General features: G+C 39.3%; 2 protein-coding genes across 3 annotated transcripts in view; one reads left to right on the top strand and one right to left on the bottom strand.

Moving 5' to 3' along the window:
- Kif3a (kinesin family member 3A) overlaps nucleotides 1-6,152 on the top strand; it is a 46,738-nt gene extending 40,586 nt beyond the window's left edge. For both annotated transcript variants that reach the window (XM_076856450.2, XM_076856451.2), the window contains 3 exons: nucleotides 193-261; nucleotides 844-968; nucleotides 2,817-6,152. In XM_076856450.2, the coding sequence (XP_076712565.1) occupies nucleotides 193-261; nucleotides 844-968; nucleotides 2,817-2,865 (243 nt within the window). In that variant the 3' untranslated portion in view covers nucleotides 2,866-6,152. The remainder of the gene's footprint in view (nucleotides 1-192; nucleotides 262-843; nucleotides 969-2,816) is intronic.
- A 5,321-nt stretch (nucleotides 6,153-11,473) lies between these two features.
- On the bottom strand, nucleotides 11,474-19,128 carry Il4 (interleukin 4). Its single transcript, XM_076857610.2, has 4 exons — nucleotides 19,000-19,128; nucleotides 18,679-18,726; nucleotides 13,869-14,027; nucleotides 11,474-11,584 (listed from the first exon to the last, which is right to left on the bottom strand). Exons 1-4 carry the CDS (start codon nucleotides 19,126-19,128, stop codon nucleotides 11,474-11,476), a joined length of 447 nt encoding a protein of 148 aa, XP_076713725.2.
- Between the last annotated feature and the right edge of the window lie 1,570 nt (nucleotides 19,129-20,698).

Raw genomic sequence — 20,698 nt, 5'->3', positions numbered from 1 at the left:
TAACAGAGATCATGTGGTAGAAATGGCCTAGACCGGGAGATACGGAACTGATTGACCGCTGGCTCCTTTTCTGTATCAACATTCAAATCATGTTTCACTAGTGAAACATCAGGATATCTCACAGTAGTTTGCCTAATTCACAGTACTAATTACTAATTAAGACATTTCTTCCCCACCCTTTTCTTTTTTGAGAAATGTGTTGCCTATACAGGAAATAACATGAGGAAGCAAACACCAGTACCTGATAAAAAGGAGAAAGATGTAAGAATACTTTTTTTAAAAAATTACATATATTTCTTTATAGGAATGTGGGTCATTACAATGTGCTATTAACCTGGTATCTGTTAACCAGCTGTGCTGAAAAGTGGGCTCCTCTAGGATGGAGTGGTTGTTAGGACAGTTCTGCTCACTCTCAGGCTTATCTTGATGACCAGCTTATTTCTGTCACAAGAATGGCCTGGAGACACTCTTTGGAATCCTCTTTTCACCTCTCTAGGTCATGGGGATATGGTGAGAGACTAGAATGCATCTGCCTTCTCTTTCAAAGCTTGTTCTAGTTCTAAGTCAACAAGAAGAGGAACAAGGTTTAGGGAAGTTAGTAATAGTTTTTCTTTATGTCTGAGGAAATTTATAGTGTTTCAGATGTTCTAATTCACCAAACTTTGGTGAATACATTTCAGATATTGGAATTAGAAGAAGTCTTTAAATATTTATTTAGTTTTATCTTCTCTGTTTTTTTTTTTTTTTTTTTTTTTTGCTAGGTATTTGTTCAGTATTTTACATCTTCCCCTAAATCTGGTTTAACTTTTTAAAGAGTATCTGGTTTAATTTTTCTTTCACTAGCCCTTTGAAGTAGATCTTTCCCATGTGTATCTTGCCTATACTGAGGAGAGTTTGCGTCAGTCTTTGATGAAATTAGAAAGGCCACGGACATCAAAGGGGAAAACAAGGCCAAAAACAGGGAGAAGGTAAGGACCATCCTTGAATCCAATTAAATGATGATTAATACACTTAGAGGAAACTAAAATTTATCTGGCATGATAAATATTTTGGTTGATAAGTTAAAAATCAAATTTCTTATGTAGTCACAATTTGAGCAAGTAAAATCTGACTAAAGAATTAAGGTCTTCCAACTTCTTTAGCCCTCTAGAGTAATATAAGTTATTTTTAATCCACTTTGATCTTTCCAAATGTTCAAAGAATCACTATCTTGTTTAATTGCTTAATTCTTACACTAGTTTTTCTAGCAAGATGTTAATTAATTTGCCTGGTTAGACTCCCAAATTACTGTATTCAGCTGGTTAGTTTTTCTATCATAAACACAACCCCAAGAACTTTTATTTCCTCTATCACAATGGAATCTTTGATCATCTTACCCACTTCTTTGGACACTACAAGTATGATGGTAAGATAGTTGGTTATGACCATGGTAATGTACATGTATTATCACTTAAGCCCAAGGAAATCAGTCCTGGGCTGGAGTTTGTTCTCCATCTTTCCTACATCAAGTATTGTGCAGCCTGTTTAGGCTAATTGCATCAGAGCTCCTGAAATTGTAGCAGATAACGAGCTTCTTTTTTTTCTTGATTTCATGTACTTTTCTATAATAGATGAAGTTGTGTGTTTTTAATTTTTTTATTAAACAATCTCATAGACATAACATAATACTTTTAAACTTGAGGTAATAGAACTAGTGGTAAGGAAATCAGTTACACATTTAAAGTGTACAAATTTTTGCATTCTTCAGCATTTAGATAAGCAGTTTAAAAACTTTCATGTGCCCACCGAAGACACACATGCAGTATTAAGGAATGAAGCAAATTAGTTCCAAGAAACATAAGTTCTTTTAGATCTTTTACTTTTCCACTTTTACTAGAAATATTTTCCTCTTAACTCTGCAGTTACTAGGAAATATGACACTACAAGTATGATGGTAAGATAGTTGGTCCTGGCATAGTAGAAAGTAGCTAGTGGAGGGGGACTGGGGCAAGCTGGAGAGCTGTGCTTTTAAAAGTTCCTAATTAGTTGTGGGAATAGAGGGCCCATTGTTTCTGGATCTTCTCTTTTCTAAGGAGAAGCAAGAAATTCAGATTACTTACATGAGATCCCTCAGTTTTTAGTTACTTTTTTATTCTGTAGACCTAAAACATCAAATTTGATGAGCTCTTTGGATATGGCTTCCATAATGTTCATTTTTAAATATGTACCTTTTTTTTTTTTTTTTTAGCTTAGCTTTAGGTTAAGCTAAAAAAAACAGTGTGGGCTAACATTATGTGAGCCAAAGTCAGCATCTTTGTATACCAGAAATATCCTGTTGTATCATAAAAATTGTAGATAGCCATAAATCTAGGCAAATATATACAATAAATGGTTCATCAATATTATATTACATGATATGTTCAATGTGATAGTCCTCATTGGAAATACATAATTCATTGTGCTGGGCTTAATTGCATAAACAGTACAATAATATAGCATTTCCATCAGTCCCTACATAGGTATCTGTGAGTTGTTGCTTAAGATGATTTGTGTCTGATTCTTACACAATCCATCTGTGCCATTAGCATAGCCCAAAAGAGATTAGCAAGAGATTCCAAACTGGAGCGTGCAACCCACTTGACGTGGCCACATTGTCTAGTCCAGTTTTGGACACTAGCATCTCCCCAGTCTCTCACTATCCTGTATACTGGGGTGTGATGTCAGCCAATTTCCAGACTCTGTAGCCACCCCATTATTTTTCTACTACATGTTGTAAAGTGTTTGCATTTTTGTCTTTTTAAAAGCATTCATGTTTTCTTTTTTTCTTCTTCAAACAGAAAGCGTTCTGCAAAGCCTGAGACAGTAATTGATTCTTTACTTCAGTAAATGTTACAGAATCAAAGTCACAATAAAAATTAGTGATGTTCCTATGCCTGGACAGATCTTTAATTAAAACACTGAAGACTTCTGTGTAATTTCAAATAATGAAAACTATCATGATATAAGACTTGGAAACAATGATTTTCATAATTTTTAAACATATACATTAAGTTAACATATTAAAATTGTACAATTGGTGATTGTTCAGATTGTTATACTACTCTTGAACTGTACTGTACCAGAAAGTTGGGGGAGCAGTTCATTCTGTAGAGTTGCAATTTGATGTAATGTAAGTCTGTTAGCTATTTACCCAACTACTCTATATTTAGATAAAAAATTTCAAAGTACAGGGAAAAAAAAAAGTATGTCCTGTTTTGCATGTAGAAAGTAGCAGGTTGAATTACCCTATGTTGTGCTGCTATATGTGAATGTTGGGCTGCACATGTAAGAAATGACTCCTTCCGAACAACAACCCTGTTGGCCTGTTCATATATATTTTATTTTTATATTAATATTCATTGAATTTAAGTATGAGATGACTGATCTTATTCATGTTCTGTAGAAAATTTTGTAATTCAATGGTCAGTCCTCGCAAGTATACATTTTGAAACCAAATATTGAAAATATATTTCATTTCGATCTCTTCTGACCTTTTTTGCTACTTTGAGTTCAATTAAATACACTTTTTTTGTTGTTCTGGCTTCATCTTCTCTTGAAACATTGAATTGTACAAACGTAAAGGGGTATCTTTGCCTGTATTGTCTATTTTTAAAAATTCTCTTTGAAGTATGATTTGTGTATGCTTTCCCTTGTATAAGTTTTAAATTTTGATGGAAATTACTTATATCCCAATTGAAAAGGGCTTTTATTTTCCAGAAAATGCAACTAAGCCAGAAAAATCTTTTTGAATCCTTGACCTTTAAAACATTTTATTTTTCCAAGTGTTGTGGTGCACACCTATAATCTCAATGACTCAGGAGGCTACAGCAGGAGGATCATAAGTTTGAGGCCAGCCTCAGCAACCTAGCAAGACCCTGTCACAAAATTTTAAAAAGTAAATAAAAAGAGCTGGGGAGGTAGCTCAGTAGTAGAGTGCCCCTGGATTAGATCCTAGTACCGCAAAACAAAAACTAAACACCACTTTATTATTTTTTAAAATATTTTATAAAAGAAAATATTTTCTAAATTTCTTCTGTTGATAAGCCCAGTTGGACCATATTCCTCTCAATATAAAAATTATATTTATTCATTTCATAGTAATCTAAGTAATAGATAATTTGTTTTTGGTTGGCTACTTAACAAAATTTTAATTTTTTTTTTTGTAAAAGTTTTCTATTCTTAAACCACTTAGTCTTCTGTTCTGAGAGTTTTAAAATTTCATAATCACCCCTGACACGTGTTAGTTGCAAAGGTTTTGAGACTTCTCAAGTTAGGATTTATTAAATTAACATTATTTAAGTAAGTTTGATTAAACATTAGTTTAATAATTATACTGGGGTGTTAGAGTTGTGTTAGAGTGGTGGTAAGTGGAGGTAGAATACTGGTGAGGTGGCAGTAAAAATGTGTCCATATGTTTGAAGTACTTTCTGGAAGTGGAGTCCTGAATGTCCTGTGTGGTATTTGCTGGGTAATTAGAACTGCATTTCACTTGGCAGCATTTTCTTTGTAGTGTGTGTGAGAGTTAGAAGTATATAACTTTGCTCTGAGGGGCATTGTTTAGGTACTGTGAAGACTTGAGGTGAGTATGTCTTGTCAAGACTTTATGTGAGTAGAATATCTTGGAAATTGTAAAATGTTTTTGATGATGCACACTTAACATTAGTAATTAGTCTACAGATATCTTTACCTGTAGGAAAAAAGTGACCAATGATCTTTCTTTTTAAAAGTCCATGTTTCTAGCCTTCAACAGTTTATTTAATAGGAAAGGAATACCTTTTGAATTAAGCTTAAAACATTATAGAAATTTAAGCCACAGTATGTAAAATATTTTTTTTATCCACCCCAACACAAGAACAAAAAGAAATCTATGAAGTGTCAAATGTTGAGAAATTCTTGAGCAGCCTGCTTTAGCAATTTATTAAAAAAAAGAATTAATGCTAGAACTGATTCTGCCAGATGGACATTAAATATTCAAATATACCAAAATTAGATATTCAAGCCAGGTCTGAATATCCGTTTGAATATATAGGACACTGACTTCAGAGCTATTCATTTAACTCCAGTCACAGTAGTTCTGTTTTTTTCACATTTACTATATTTTATTTCACAAATGAAATATTTTATAAATTCAGTGTTAATTTCCTAAAAGAATATACATGAACAAAATTTGCTCATTATTTGAAGTAAATGTGCAGATTTAAAATGTCACAAATATATAATAGGTTATTGAATAAATATTCTCTTTCCCTTTAATTTAAAAAGTAATATTTATTTATTAAAAGGGGCCTTGCTACCATGTTTAGTTTAAGTATGGTCTTCAGTAAACCTTGTAATTATATATATATAGATAGTTGTAATTTAAAATATAATGGTATTCCCCATTTGTGCTTAGATTCTTGTGAAGTGTAAGATTCCTTAAGGGGGGTGGGGGACTTCTGCATCTACACATTTGTTGCACAAGTAAGAATTCATTTGACAAGCTATTTCATGTACTTTTTAGAAAAAGAAGAATTTTTTCTTCAAAAAATTTAACATTACTTTGGGGGAAGGAAGTGTAATAATATCATCTGAAACGTGTTTTTTAAATTATTATAGCTTCGGGGTTTTGTTTTTGCTTCTTTTTTTAGTCTGTTTTTAATATCTTTCCTCTTAATTCCTTTTTTAAAATTAGAACATAAGTAATTATACAGTATATAGTCATTATGTAGTGGCACATGTGTTCCCCTTAATTTTTAAGGAAAGTCCCTCTCTTTCCTACAGGGCTGTGAATTAAGGAATGGGTAGAGTTTACATTTAAGCACGCCAGTGTCTGCCCAGTTTCTTAATGTATGCATTTATTTTCCTTTTTAACTTTTCTTTTTTCGTAAAATACTACAAGAAAACATAGATCTTTTCTAGTGCCTTTGAACTTAACTTTAGTGTAATTTAAATCCTTAATAACTTCAATAGCATTACCAACAATACTGTATACTGGCCAAAATTACAAATTGTACAAGTTTGTTGTGTTAAATTTAAAAGCCACACTTTCATGGTATTTCATGTATAAATTGTATTTGTTCAAGTTGTATATATCAATATTGTATGTACACATGCAGCATGCTTAGATAAGAAATAAAATCTTTTACCTTTATAAAGCCTGTAGTGATGGTCTTTTTTTCAGAACTACTTTTTGTGTTTACTTTGAGCCTGATATTAATGAGCAGTTTCTTTGTGCTTAACATCTCAATTTTGTGTGGTTAAAAGAGGCCTGTGTTTTTAATTTCACACCCAGAAATTCTTAATGTTGTGGGTCTTTTAAACAGAAATCATTATGAAACAAATTTGGAAGAAATTTTTTTTGGGTAGGAATACTGGGGTTGAACTCAGGGGCACTTGGCCACTGAACCACATGCCCAGCCCTATTTGGTATTTTATTTAGGAGCAGGGTCTCACTGAGTTGCTTAGAGTCTTGCTTTTGCTGAGGCTGGCTTTGAACTCGTGATCCTTCCTTCTGCCTCAGCCTCCTGAGCCACTGGGACTATAGGAATACGACATCACGCCTGGCAGAAGTATTTTTAAATGTACTTTTTCTCATTGATAAAATTTCCTTTTCACCAAAAATATTTTAGCCAATTTTTGTTATCCTTTTCATTAGGTTTTGGAGAACAAAAACCAGTTCTTAGGTCATAATGTAAAGAAATGTGTATGTAGAAAAGTATCCCATGAAAAGTCAGGGGCAATGTTGCCTGCTGGTAACAAGACCATGATCTCATTTCAAAACTCTTCATAAGCTTAAAGCATCTCCAAAATAATCATAGTTATTGGCTTATATTCAATCACATGTTCTTTTGACAAACACCAATTACTAGGCACTGTGCCAGGCAGCTATCAGAAATTCAAAGTGGGTCTGGAGAAATTTTGGATTTGTGGACTAGTTTCAAAGGAGGACTTTTTTTTTTTTTTTTTGGTACCTGGTATTGAACTCAAGGGCGCTTAACCACTGAGCCACATCCCCATCCCTTTTTTGTGTTTTATTTAGAAACAGGGTCTCACTGAATTGTTTAGGGCCTCATTAAGTTGTTAAGGCTGGCTTAGAATTCATGATCCTCCTGCCTCAGACTCCTGAGCCTCCCATGGCTAGTATCAAAGGATTTTTTTAAGTGTACTTTTTTTTTTTTGCATGTAGAGGAGGAGATTCCTCTGGCCTTTCTAGAGCTTGCTCTCTTTCTTTTCACAATGGCCAACTTATATAAAACTCCTAGATGCATGCAGAACATGCCAATAAATTAAAAGCTTGCCATGGCCTTAGCAAGGTAAAAAGTAGGGCCACCTTTGCAGCTTTGCCCCTCCCCTCAATTTCAGAGCTTCATGCAATGCCACGAAGGTGCTCCTTTCTGCAACTGCCAGTTTCGTTGGACGGTGGCTTAGCACATTGTTCATCATGTCATCTCATTAAATTTTAAAAGCTAAGTATTAGGTAAAAGCAAGAATTAGGTAAAATGATGAGAATTTTGCTTTGGCTGATGGGACAATAAAATTTGGTAGCCTCTTGTACCATCTGTGTGACTCTGGATCATCACTTCTACTTCCTTTCTACTTCTACTCCCCTAATAACATTTTTGTTATTTTTCTGCTCTAATCTTTTTCAATAAGTCATTTTGAATCCAACTATCAAACAAATATATCCAAATAAATGAAGACCACAGCCTTTGTCCTATGGGAACAGTTAGCACAGCTCTGAAGCCCCAACCTGAATTCAAAGGGAGCTGGAACAGCCTCCAAACACACTTGTTACAATATTAGCTGAATATCTTGTTCTTAAGCTCTTTCATTTGCAAAGCAAATCAGGTATTTGTTCTTCCTTCGGAAGTTGAACAAATGTGTGGGAAAATGATTATGAAGAGGCTACTTCAAAAAGAACCTGTTTCCTCTCAGCATTTATCTTGGGCTTCCTGTGACCCAATCTTCATGTTACTTTTATCAACGTTATCAGAACATCAGATTGCCTTACCCAAACACATTTATGGCTCTGACTACAGAATATGACAGATCAGACATTCTTCCACACCTGTTCCCCTCCCCCATCCCTTTTTAGAGGGCTGGGGAAATTTTAGTTTGTAATCAAAGGCTCTTATTTCTCCAATTGTACAAAAGAATTTAACTGGGACTTTACAAACTGAATAAAATTTCTCAGGGTTGATACGTATCTTAGCAAGAGGATATTGCTTAATCCAATCCAAAAGTGCCAGAGTCATTACAGAAACTGTGTATTGCCTTACAAACTGTGTTTTGCCTTACAAGTATGTATTGCCTTGATTTCTACTTAAAAGTTGTCCTCTTTTTAATGTGTCTCTTCTGCTTTGGCCCATTATGTTGTACATGTACATCTCCTCTTTACTTACTAGGCACCTGCCCTATGCTGAGTAGAATGTCTTTGCCCTTGCAAAACTCAGCCTCCCTCAGAGGGCAGGTGGCCTCCAAACTGGAGAATGAACACATTGAGGGCTGAGGTAAAGGAAGGTGAATGTTCAGTGTTCTTCTCTGGCAGCTAGCTGAGACTCTTGGCAGAGGGCAGAGGAAAACCAAAGTCAGAGTCCATGGCATGGACAGATCCAAAACAAAGTCCCTGTGGCATTTTTATTAGAGGACAGCATTTCTAATTGTGACTCAAGAATATTTCAGGGAGACATGTAGTTATGGTTTTTTTCATTCATTCATTCAATAAATACTCACTGCCAGACTTCAGAGGTAAATACTTCCTGGGCCAAAGATAGAGGTAGCCCAGTGGGGGGTGGAGTTTGGTCTTTGCTGTCAATGTCACAGACTGCACAGACAAGAGGTTCATCCCATGGAGCAGGCACTGGCTGCCGCTAAGTTGCCTAAGTAACTACTCAAATGCCATCTTAATCCAATTTGTCTTCACTCACTTTTTAAAAAATGTGTATCCTTGATTCGTATTCTTGGTAAATTTAAAGACATTGTTGGATGTTTAAATCCAGATTCCAGGACTTCCTGTCCGGAAGTAAATAGGAATGTTAGTTACGCCTTGACCATCCAAGTTCATCTTATCACAGCCCTGGCTCGAGCGCACGTGTCCTTTCTGTGGCCTATTCTAATTTTTTCTTTTTGACAGCTTCTCCTTTATCATCCTGGCCTCATACCCAAAGTGTAACCCACAATTCATATCCTGTGGCAGACTACAGCTCACATTAGCCATTGAATGCAAATGAGCCTCAATCAAAGGAGAAAGGAAATTAAAATTTTCAGCGTGTATCTTCTCCGATTGGCCTTACAAGCCTCCATGACTCTCTCTGTTACTTATTGCCCTTGGCATGCTGGTATTTTATGTGGGCAGGGTGAAACTGGCTGTGGTCAGGGTGAGACTTTAAGCTTTTGATTTTTTCCCCTTATTTTGAAAGGGTTAAAAAGATGTTGTATATTTTGGTGTAATTTTAGAACTAGTATTAATTTTGTCACATGTGTAAGCGAGGATGAAAAGCGCTCAATCACTGTTACAAGATCCATACTCTTGCAAAGAATGCATCAAAAGGAAAATTTTGATGTCTTAACACTTGATTTTGTTTTTCTCTCCCTTTAATTTCCTTAAATAAAGAACTTTGTTGGGATATAACTCACATTCTCAGTGGTTTTTATTCTATTATAGAATTGTACATCCTATACCACTGTCTTATATCAGAACATCATCATCACCCCCCAGAGAAACTCCATACCTGTTAACAGTCACTCCCCCTTCTTCCATCTACTGCTCCACCTCCTATTTGCCACTGTGTATTTTCCTGTTCTGTATAAATAGAATCTTACCAGGCATGGCCTTCTGGACCTGGGCGACTTTCACTTGACGTAATGTTTCCAGGGTTTATCCATTTTGGGCATGTCTCAGTACTTCATTTCTTTTTATCATCAAATAATCTTCCATTGTATGGATATATCACATTTTGCGTATCCATTCCTCAGTTGATGGCATTTGGGTTACTTCTACCCTTTTGCTGCTGTTAATAATGTTACCGTGAATATTTGTGTAGAGGAATTTGTGTGGACATATGTTTTCAGGTCTCTGGGGGAGGTATAGGATTGAAATTGCTAGCCCATCAACTAGGTTTAAGCATTTGATGAACTGCCAAACTGTTTTCCAAAGTGGCCACACCACTTTCCAATCACACCAGCTATGTGTTCCAGTTTTTCCACATTTTCACCCACACTAGTTTTTGTTAGGTTTTTATTTCTTCTTTTATTTTAAAATACATGCAATCATTTATGTATATGCGTGCGCATACACACACACACACACACACACACACACACACACACGAAAGGCAATAGTCTCCCATCTAGATAGCTTTCCAAGCAAACCATAATCCAAAGATTTCTTGATTCATTATTGTTTTTTTTTTCACTTTTTTAAACAAAAATTTCAAGTAGATTTAAAAGCAGACCCATATCCCCATCCCCAGCTACGACAATGGTCAACCCAGGACCACTCTTTCTATTTTTGTCAACTTCAAATATTATATATTTCCCCCATTGAAAGAATGAGGCTTTACCCCTAATTTACCCTTTCCAAGTATTTTTCTGTTTGCTTTTGTTTTGTGTTTGAGATGGGATCTCACCGTGTTGCCCAGGCTGGGCCCAAGTGATCATCCCTCTTCAGACTTTGAGGAGCTGAACCACAGGGATGCACCACCATGCCTGACTTCCTTTCCAAATTTTTTTGAGTAAATTATTTTTAGTTCTATTATCTCTGCAGTTTTGAGCACCTTAATCTCTTGGTCTGGTTCCATCAACTTTATTATTGTTTAACTGAGCCCCTCCCTGCTGAGGCTGGGGGTGTTAGTGCTGTACCTCTTTCTTTGCTTCTGCTCTGACCATGTTGGGCTATGCCTTTTGTGTTGTCAGGTAGAGCGCTGACAGCCTGTTCTCTAACCATAAGTCTTCTGGGCTTTGTCTGTTGGTTGGTTCTTGGATTTGAAAATCAAGAGAGTGTGTTATTATGACTTTAACTATTATTCACCTCAGAGCCATATGTTGTGTAAGGATTACTTGTTTTTCCTACAGATTCAATAAAATGCTCCTTGTCCCAATGGGAGAAGAATGTTCTAAGCATCCCTTTGATACTTTTGTGACTCAGAAAAATGTGGTAGTCAGGAGGAATCATGGACTCACTCTAATCATTTACATCTTGTGTGACCTTTTATTCTTTAGCTATCTTGTGCTTTATATCCCCAACTAGACAGGGAACTCCTTGAAAAGAAAGTGGTCTGTTTTGTTGCTACACCATTTGTTGCTTCTCAGTTAAAATTAAATCAGTTTCCCTAGAAGTTGCAAACCATAACTTCATTTGCTGAGTAAACATAGCCAATACCATTAAACATCATTTTAGGTTTTACATATATTTTATTTTATAATGAATTATAAATATATAAATATTTTAAAAATAAAGCCATTAAAAACTTATAAATTAAAACTTGGACCTTCCACACTGTGAATATTTCTTTTGCATGGTGTTTTTTAGGCTTTCCAAGAAGTCTTCCAATGTTCTCTGCTTGGATTCACTCACGGGACAGTTGTGCTACAAAAGAAACATTACATTAGCTTGCATGAGTAGGCATCCAAGTCTCTCCACTATGTCTGTCTGCTTGTTCACGTGGCCTGAACAATTGGCAAACTGGGACCTCCTGTGGTCTAGCTTGATTGGGAGTCCAGCAGGATGCTACTTCCACTTCCAGAGCTGGTTACTGTAGCACCAACCCCTGCCTGCCTTCAGGGTGTGCTACAGTCTCTGGACAGTGTGTCACAGCTAGCAGAGGCTCAGAGAGAGTAATGTGACGGACGTGCAGGCTCAGACCTGCCCGGTGCCACTGCCTGGCCACCTGGACGGTGACATGTCATGTTACCCTCCTGCCCACGGAACAGCTGCAGCTGTTCTACCGCTCGGCCTCCAGTCCAGTATGAATCTCAGCTCTACCACTTATTAATTGCATAGCTTAGGACAAACAACTTAATTTATAAAAGCTTCAGTTCCTCCTTTTGTAAGGTGGAGACAATAGTGCTTACTTCATAAGTTAATTAAGAGGATTAAAAGAAAATGTGTGTTGTGCCAGCTCCTATTCATTAGCTTTCCTTTTAAATGCAGCAGTAGGCAGGGTGGGGATGAATGTCGCTGCCCTTCTCGAAAGCCAGGTCCTCCACTTGGCGTTAGACAACACCCACCGTGGCTGCAAGACTTCTGGCCCCACTCTCCCTCTTTCCTGTGGCATCCATTCTCTCTTCTTACTGGATTATTCCCATTGGGATACTAACATGCTGAACAGACCCCACCTTCAAGAACTTTCCTCATTCTGCAACTGCCCTTCAACTGCGATTCCATTTCTCTGCAACCTTATAGCAAAACACCCCAAAAGAGTTTTCCGTACACACTGTGTCTTCTTTATTACCTCTGCCCACCCATCCTCTACTGAGCTTACTCCAGGAGGGCTTTCATCCCTCTTCTCCATTTACATAAGCATCACTGATGGCCTCCGTCACGCCAGACCTGTGGCCATCACCCTCCCTCCATCTCACTTGATTTGTCAGGATGTTGGACATGGTCCATCCCCTGCCCAGGGGTTTTTTCATTTCCCTTCAGGGCTGAAACCACACTCTGATTTTCTCCCACTTCACTGGTAATAGTCTTCAGTCCTCCTCTTCCCTGACCTCTATATATGCCTCTGGGATGGGGCCTTGGATCTCTTGCTTTCTCTATTTTCTTTCATTTGTACTTGTGCACTTATCAGAGGACTCTCTATTTTATGTTATGAGCTCTGACTTCTCCCCTGAGCTCCAGTCTTTTTAACCATTTACACTTTGTTATCCACTCAGTTTTAGAGGGATGCGGCATAGTACTGGAGTTTGAGCCCAGGACCCTGCACATGCTAGGCAAGTACTCTACCTCTGAGCCATATCCTCTACTCGGTACCTTGCATTCATTATGAACAATGTTGAACTCTTTCTCTGCTCAGTCTCCAACCCTGCTTTGCCCCAGGTCTTCCATGTCTCTGTAAACAGTCCCAGCTATCCCCAAAGGAGTTCAGGTGGGGACCAAGAGGGTACCTTTTACTTCTTTCCCTCAACCCTCACAATTGACCTGTCAGCAAATCCTTTGGGGTCTAATTTTCATTATACCCCACATCGAACCACCTCCCTGGTCTCAGCCTCACTAGGCCACTGTTATCTCCAGCCTGGTCTACTGTGGCAGCCTCCCAGCAGGCCCTTGGTTCTTCACTTCCTACTCAAGTGTATTCACATGGGAGCCAGAGTGACCTGCCTAAACCTGTACAGGTGTTTCCACCATACCTGGGGCAGGATCCAAAGGCCTGTGTGAGCTGATCTAGTAAACCTCCCCTTGCTTGCTCTGCTCCAGTCACACTTGAAGCTTATTTTCACCTTAGGGCCTTTGCATAGCTATTCCTTCTGTATGTAAGACATGTGGCCTGTTCCCGCACTTAATTCAAGTATCTGCTCAGAATATATCACTGACTCCTAAATTAATCCCCGCTCCTATGACCTATGTTCTTTATTCCTATATTTTCGTTCATAGCCAGTATTACAACTAGACATCTGATTACATCTGATTCTTTTGTCTAATTCCCCCACTAGAATATTTCATGAGTCCCTACTCTGCCCCCCGATCTTTAATGCTGCATCCCCAATGCCTAGGCTAGCACCTGGCACTTGTAAAGCCTCAACAAATACTTGCTGAATGAATGAGTTCATTAATCAAGGGCATTACAACTAATAAGGAGAGTCATTTACAAGAGAGGCTGCTGTCCACCAGCAGCCACAGTCTCAACCCGCCAGTAGACAATGTAGCTTACCAACTGGGCCATGCTTCTGAGGTTCCTGTAGAGTCCTCTCAGGAGTTTGAGAATGTCAAGTTTTCCATTTTTGTTCAAACACCTAGACACCGGGTGGTCTTGATAGGTCTGCCGAAGCACAGTTGTAGCCGTGCAGAGGATTTCCTTCTCGGTTGTGTTCTAGGACAAGAAATGGCCTAGATGAGCCATGTGCTACACTATTTTGAGCATGGGAGAGAGATTTTTCCTCCTTGTTTCCTCCTTCTAGGAAAACACATGGAGATGAATTTGCTCAACTGTGGAGCTACATTCAAGTCTTTCTGTGACATGAATAAAGGCTGGTGTCAGTCATAAATCTCTATAAATAACCTCTATTTATTACCTGGAAATGCAGCAACCTTCTCCTCTGAACCTCCAAGTTTCTCTTCCCTTGGAGAGTTTTGCTGAAGGGGTACCTGAATAAAGTCACCAAGTAGGTATATGGCAGTGGGGATTTGAATGCAGGGCCATCTGGTGCCGCATCTGTGCACCATGAGAGATGCCCACGTGAGCTCTTAGGTGCTTTCATTCTTACAAGGAGTTAAAATCCAGCTTTCCCTGGAACCCAACATACTTGTTGGATAAACAAATGCCTGTCCGTGGCCTGCACTGCATAGCCTTTTCCACGTGACTCTCCCTGTGAGATAGAGCATGTGTGTGTAAAAGGCATGGTCCAAGTGAGGAGTTCAGACATGTCCCCATGCAGCATGAGGTAGGTGCCCAGTTCTGGGAAAGGTGCCCAGAAGTCTGGTCTGGGGAGAACAGGGAGGCTTCTTGGAAAGACACCATTGAGCTAGGCCTTGGAAAGAGTTGCTTTAGGCTTGGGCATAAAATGGTATAGAGTGGATGCTGGCAGTGCTGATGTGGGTCTGGCCACATGGCTCTTCTTGGGGACATTGAGCCTTAGAAAAGGGAATGTACAAGCAGCACAGAAGCTCTTGCTGGGAACCTGGGAGAGGAAATGTGTTTTAATCTATACCAGGCCTGAGTGTTCTCCCATTTTCCATTAAAGAACACAGGCACAGAACCCAGAGTGGTCTTAGCTTGGGCCCAGTTTCTTTATCCGAGTCTGATGAAAAGCTGCTTTTAGCCTCTGCCAGGACATGCCTGGGGTCTCTGTTACTCAAAGTGTGGTCCACGAACCAGCAGCATGAACATCACCTGGGAACTTGTTAGAAACACAACTCCCCGTCCCCTACCCTGGACCCACTGAGTCAGAGTGTGCAATGACAAGATCCCCTCAGAATTTACATGAGAAGCATCTGAGTTCTTACAGTTGTGTTTACCCCCCTAATTATCAAGGTAATGTAACATTACCTCATTCATTAGCAAAATTAAATTCATTCAACCCACCAGCCAGATATAATTACTAATGTATTTTGGTAATTGTCTTCCCAGGTTTTTTTTTTTAAACACATTTTTTCCCAAATAGGAACTAACTGTTTCATAATCTTTTCAATATACACTAAAAACACTTTCTGAAGCCATTTAAGTCTTTTAAGAAAGTGGGATTAGGAAGGGTGCGCTGACACATGCCTGTAATACCAGCGATTTGGGAGGCCAAAGCAAGAGGATCGAAAGACCAAGATCAGCCTGAGCAACTTAGTGAGGCCCTGTCTCAAAATTTAAAATATAAAAACAAAAAGGACTCGAGATGAATCTCATTGGTGAAGAACGCCCAGATTCAAACCCTCGTACTGCTTAAAAAAAAAAAAAAAAATCAGTGGGACCGAGAACTACATAGGAACCCACTGTTCCCATGTATTTGTACCATGATTTGTCAATCTTCTATGGTAGCAGGTTTTTTGCTTCTGTAAATAATGTAGCAGTGAGTGATTCTGTGTTCACCTCATTTCTGAAGACTAAATTCTAGAAGTGCAGATTATATTTTAAGGTTTTTTCCAAGAAGACTTAGACCCAGCCTGAGGCACCAGAACCCCAGACTACACAGGCTTCTCCTTTCCCACGTGGGGGCTGGGGTCCCAGGGCCAGGCAGATGGAAGGAAACTTAGTGAGCCAGCTGCAAGTCACTCCTGGTCTCTGACTCTAGTTGCCAACTGAGAGCAGTGCCAGGGGCTCGGGGCTGTGTGGTGAGCAAGGAGGGGCAACACCCTTGCTGCTGAAGAGAGAACCTGAGATCCGAGGGGGCAGAAAGAAGAGCCCCTCTGCTTATTTCCTCATCAAAACCTAGTGAGACTTTTCTGGAACTTTGGCTTGGAACCTGGGAATTAAACTGCCTATTAGTTTAAACCAGTCTATAGCTACATCATATAGGGGAAAAAAAAACCCTCTAACAATATTTTTCAAAAAACTTTCTAAAAGTAATTAAGATAAAATTGTAATTGAAAAGACTCTGCATCAAATGGAAAAATTTAAAGGAACTAATTCTAAAGGCAGTTTTGGTTAAAGACCTTAAAATTTTAACTTATTGGTTTTGCCGCCAAAGAACAACATTCCACCCCAGCCCTGACTTCTTGTCATCTACCTGTGGAACTTTCTGCCTCAGTGGGTCTGGCAGTGGCTCACAGAGCATACTTTGACAACCCAGCACACTTTGCAGCTCAGACCTGCTAAAAAAGAGACTCAAAATGTGACCACTGGCCCCAAGGGCACTTTTCCACTGAGCTACATCTTCAGTCCTTTTATTTATTTATTTATTTATTTTGAGATATGGTGTCTCTAAGTTGCTTAGCACCTCACTAAGTTGCTGAGTTTGACTTTGAACTTCCGATCCTCTTACGTTAGCCTTTTGAGTTGCTGGAATTACAGGTGTGCACCATCACACCTGGCCAAACTACTGGAATTCTTGATTCCCAAAAGAAATCAAATGAATATGCTTGGTTTTAGAAAGATATTATGTTTGGGGAACACAAAGAAGTAGCTTTTCCTACCATATACTACTTTGTGGGATTTTGAAAATAATACTCTTTCTCCATTCAGAAACATCTTAATATATTAAGTAGGCAGTGCTGAGTGTTTGAGGGAAAGAAAAGAATGGAAAAGTGAGGTTGTCAATTCCAGCAGGACGAGACACAGTCTGGGGTAAGGCTGTGAGATGGGTTAGCATGAAAGCAGCCACACAGGACACCCTGTGTGTGAGAACTAGGAATCAGCAGGTGGGCAGGGGTCATCTAGATGCAGCCCAGAGTCACAGGAGGACCTCCTGTGACTGCTGGACCTCCTCAGAAGTGCAGATTATATTTTAAGTTTTTTCCAACTGCTGGACCTCCTCAGAATCATCACTTATCTACAACCCAATCTGTGACTTTAATCACGGTTATATTAACACTCTCCATTAACTCAAGAGCTACATTCCAATCAACCTTCAAATCACCTTCAAGATCACTTTCATATCCTTAAATGTGGAAGCTGAGGCTCTGAGAGGTGTGAAGACTTGTCACAGTCCATACAGAGAGTTAATGGCAGAACTGAGGCTAAAATCTCAGGCTCTCTCACTTCCAGACCCTCCTACCTCCATGAGGGCCAGATGCTGATGAGCTGGTCCCTTTCCTTGGCTTCGTTACAGCCCTTTCCACATGCAGCAGGCCATGGGAGAACCCAAGGCACAATCCAGGGACTCTTGGCTTCCAGTGGGTACCATATGGGTTGGAAGGACTTAGAGATTTTATATATATATATAAAATTATATATATATATATGTGTGTGTGTATGTGTGTGTGTGTGTGTGTGTGTGTATGTGTGTGTAAATATATATATACATATATATATATATATATATATATATATATATATATATATATATATAAAATCTTTCAGAATCTTATCCTGCATCAGAGTTCAGAATAATCTTTAGTGAAATGAGATAGTCCAGATAAAAGGCTGAAGAAGAGTTTTCCTTGTGGAGTAGGATGGGCCCTGTTCATGGCCTGGGTGCTGAACAGGGGCTTCCCTGCTGGCCAAGTCAGCCCTTAGTTCACATGGCAAGCAGGTAGCTAAGGGACCACTGGTGAATTGAGGCTTTGGGGCTTTCCTTCTCAGTTGTGTGTTTCCATGAAAACAGGAACTGAAGTGCACAAAGCTATTGATATGGCTGTAGTCATGTGTTTGTCAGAGAAAATGCACTATCAGCTGTCACATCTATCTCCTCCCACTACAGATGGGGGGTGGTGAGACTGCAGGAGGCAGAAAGGCGAGATGCCCAAGCAGTAAGAAGCAGGAATATGTTGGACTCTATCTGGCAGGATGGAGGTAGACCAGGCTGCAGGAGCTTTGGCAGGACCAAGCAAGCTGAGGTCTTTGGAGAGCCAGCCCCAGATCCCAGCAGACTGCTAGGTGACCAGGCTGTGAGAGAGAAGGGGCTCTGGCAATACCTTCTCTGTTGCCATAGGAAGTCTCTTAGACAAAGTGAAAGCGCCCTCAACCTGTAATCTCAATATCTGTTTTTGTGAGAGTATTTGGTTCTCAAAACTGCATGGGCCAAAAAAAATTCTCCCATTCAGCAGGCATTTATTGAGTGCCTCCTGTGTTCCAGGTATTATACCCAATGCTGAGTTAAACCCTAGAGAGCTTTTCTTTGACAAGATCTGAATTAGGATTACAAACTCCCAAGTTTTCTATAAAGTATCTTCTAAATCAAGTGAAACCGAAAACTTCAAAACACACTTAAGAGTAAAAAATCAGAATTCCGATTATATGAAAACATTTAACACCCTATAATTAATTTGCGCCTGTTCATTTTTCATTAAAGAAATGTTCCATTCAAACTTTTGTGGATAGCCCTCCTCTCCCAAGTCACTCATCTGCCAAAGCAGACCATAGAACAGCTTCTTACCTTGGGGACAGCAAAGACGTCTGCTACCATCAGCTCCATGCATGTAGTCTTTGGCACAAGCAGGAACGAGAGAGCAAGAGACAGAGTTAGCCTCCAACAGGACAGAGAAATCCCTGATAAGCATTTCCCACTCCCTCACATTGGGAAAACTTCCCAGACTTCCCCAGAAGAAAGTGCCAGGGAAAAGTCTTGCTATGCTCCCTGCCTGGCCACCAACATTCACTATCAATTTCTGCCACAAACTATGACTTTCTCATGATCTGGAACTACCCACGGCATCACCAGAACATCTGGAGAGATGGTACCAGATAGGCTACTCACCTTTTTCCCTGAGAGTGTGTTCAAAGTTTTGATGATCTCTTCTAAGGTAACGTTGCATCCGTGGGTGAGGTTGCCAGGGCATACTAGGAGACAGAAGAGAGTGGCAATCAGCAGGGGGGTGAGACCCATCAATAGGTGTCTTTTGGCAGTGACAATGTGAGACGATTAGTTTATCAGGGGAGGCTAACAATGCAATTCTGACAAAGATATCTCTATATATAGATTTAAAATTGCTGAAACCAAAGGAAAATAAGTTTACATTGGAAATTTTCGTTACACCAGATTGTCAGTTATTTGAGGCCAATCAGCGCCTCTCTTCCAGGAGAAAAAATACTTCATAAAAACAGGTAAAATGTTCCTGTGAAATCAGACCAGTAGGAAAATGAAACCTTTTTTTAAAATTAACTACAAAGTTTCAGCATAGGAAATTACACCATAATTTGCTCTGTAGATTAATCTTATCAGCTTGGGGTTGTTGCTGGCTTTTTACTTTGCATAGAAGGAAGAGGCCACAGGTGTCCGAATTTGTGTTAGTGCCATCCTCCTGGGGAAAGATCGAGTAATGTCAGGAAAGTTTGACTTGCATGGTATTTCTACCTGGCTTCTTCCAGGTATGGGGGGAATCTTGGAAACTCTCCTGTCATGGGAAAGCTGACCTGGGTTCTTCTCTGAGTGGAAGAATAACAGGCCCAGGCCTTTTCCTCTCCTAGTACAGGACCTGCTGTTTCTGCAAGTGGACGTCTTCAGTGAGGGACAAGTAACATCAGGTGGGGCCCAGGTTGGGTCCCACCTGGTCCTTTAGGGTCTATACCAAGAAGAAGGCCCTGGGCAAGGTTGAAGGTTGTCTATCCTGGGGCTTCAGGAGTGACCACTTTTTAAGAGAAACTTGAACACATTCCCAGCTACTTAGGAAAAGGGACGACAATCTTCCAAGTCACCCATCAGTTCTCTTTGTGAATACCCCATCACCCACATGCTGTCTTAATCTAATTCTTGTGGCTCTGGTGAGGTGAACATTGCCTCACGCTGTTAGTCAGCCTAAAGACAAAAATTGTGTATTTATGGCATATGGAATTGTAGTTTCAATTTTTTGTGATGCTAGAGACCAAACCCAGTGCCTTGCACATGCGAGGCAAGCGCTCTACCACGGGCTACCTCCCAGCACTTTTTTATTTTTATTTTGAGACAGGGTCTCAAAATAAGTAATGAGTTGTAAGGATGGGCTTCTGAATTTTTTTTTTAAAATGTGTGTATTGTGTAATTGCTTAAGCACACAATAAACACAGTATTCATTTGTGGTGAGAACACTTCAAATCTACCTACAGTCCATGATTTTTAAGAATACAATGCATTGGGGCTGGGGTTGTGGCTCAGCAGTAGAGCACTTGCCTAGCACATGCGAGGCCCTGGGTTCGATCCTCAGCACCACATAAAGATAAGTAAATAAAATAAATGTAATTGTGTCCAACTACAACTAAAAAATAAATATAAAAAATACAATTCGGGGCTGGGGATGTGGCTCAAGCGGTAGCACGCTCGCCTGGCATGCATGCTAGGCATGCGTGAGGGTTTGATCCTCAGTACCACATACAAACAAAGATGTTGCATCTGCCAAAAACTAAAAAATAAATATTAAAAAAAAATAAAAAAGAAAAAGAAATAAAAAAATACAATGCATTGTGTTGAGAGCCACAGACAA

Source organism: Callospermophilus lateralis, chromosome 5 (genome assembly GCF_048772815.1).
Source record: "Callospermophilus lateralis isolate mCalLat2 chromosome 5, mCalLat2.hap1, whole genome shotgun sequence".
NCBI lineage: Eukaryota > Metazoa > Chordata > Mammalia > Rodentia > Sciuridae > Callospermophilus > Callospermophilus lateralis.
This window is presented reverse-complemented; position numbering and strand designations above follow the sequence as displayed.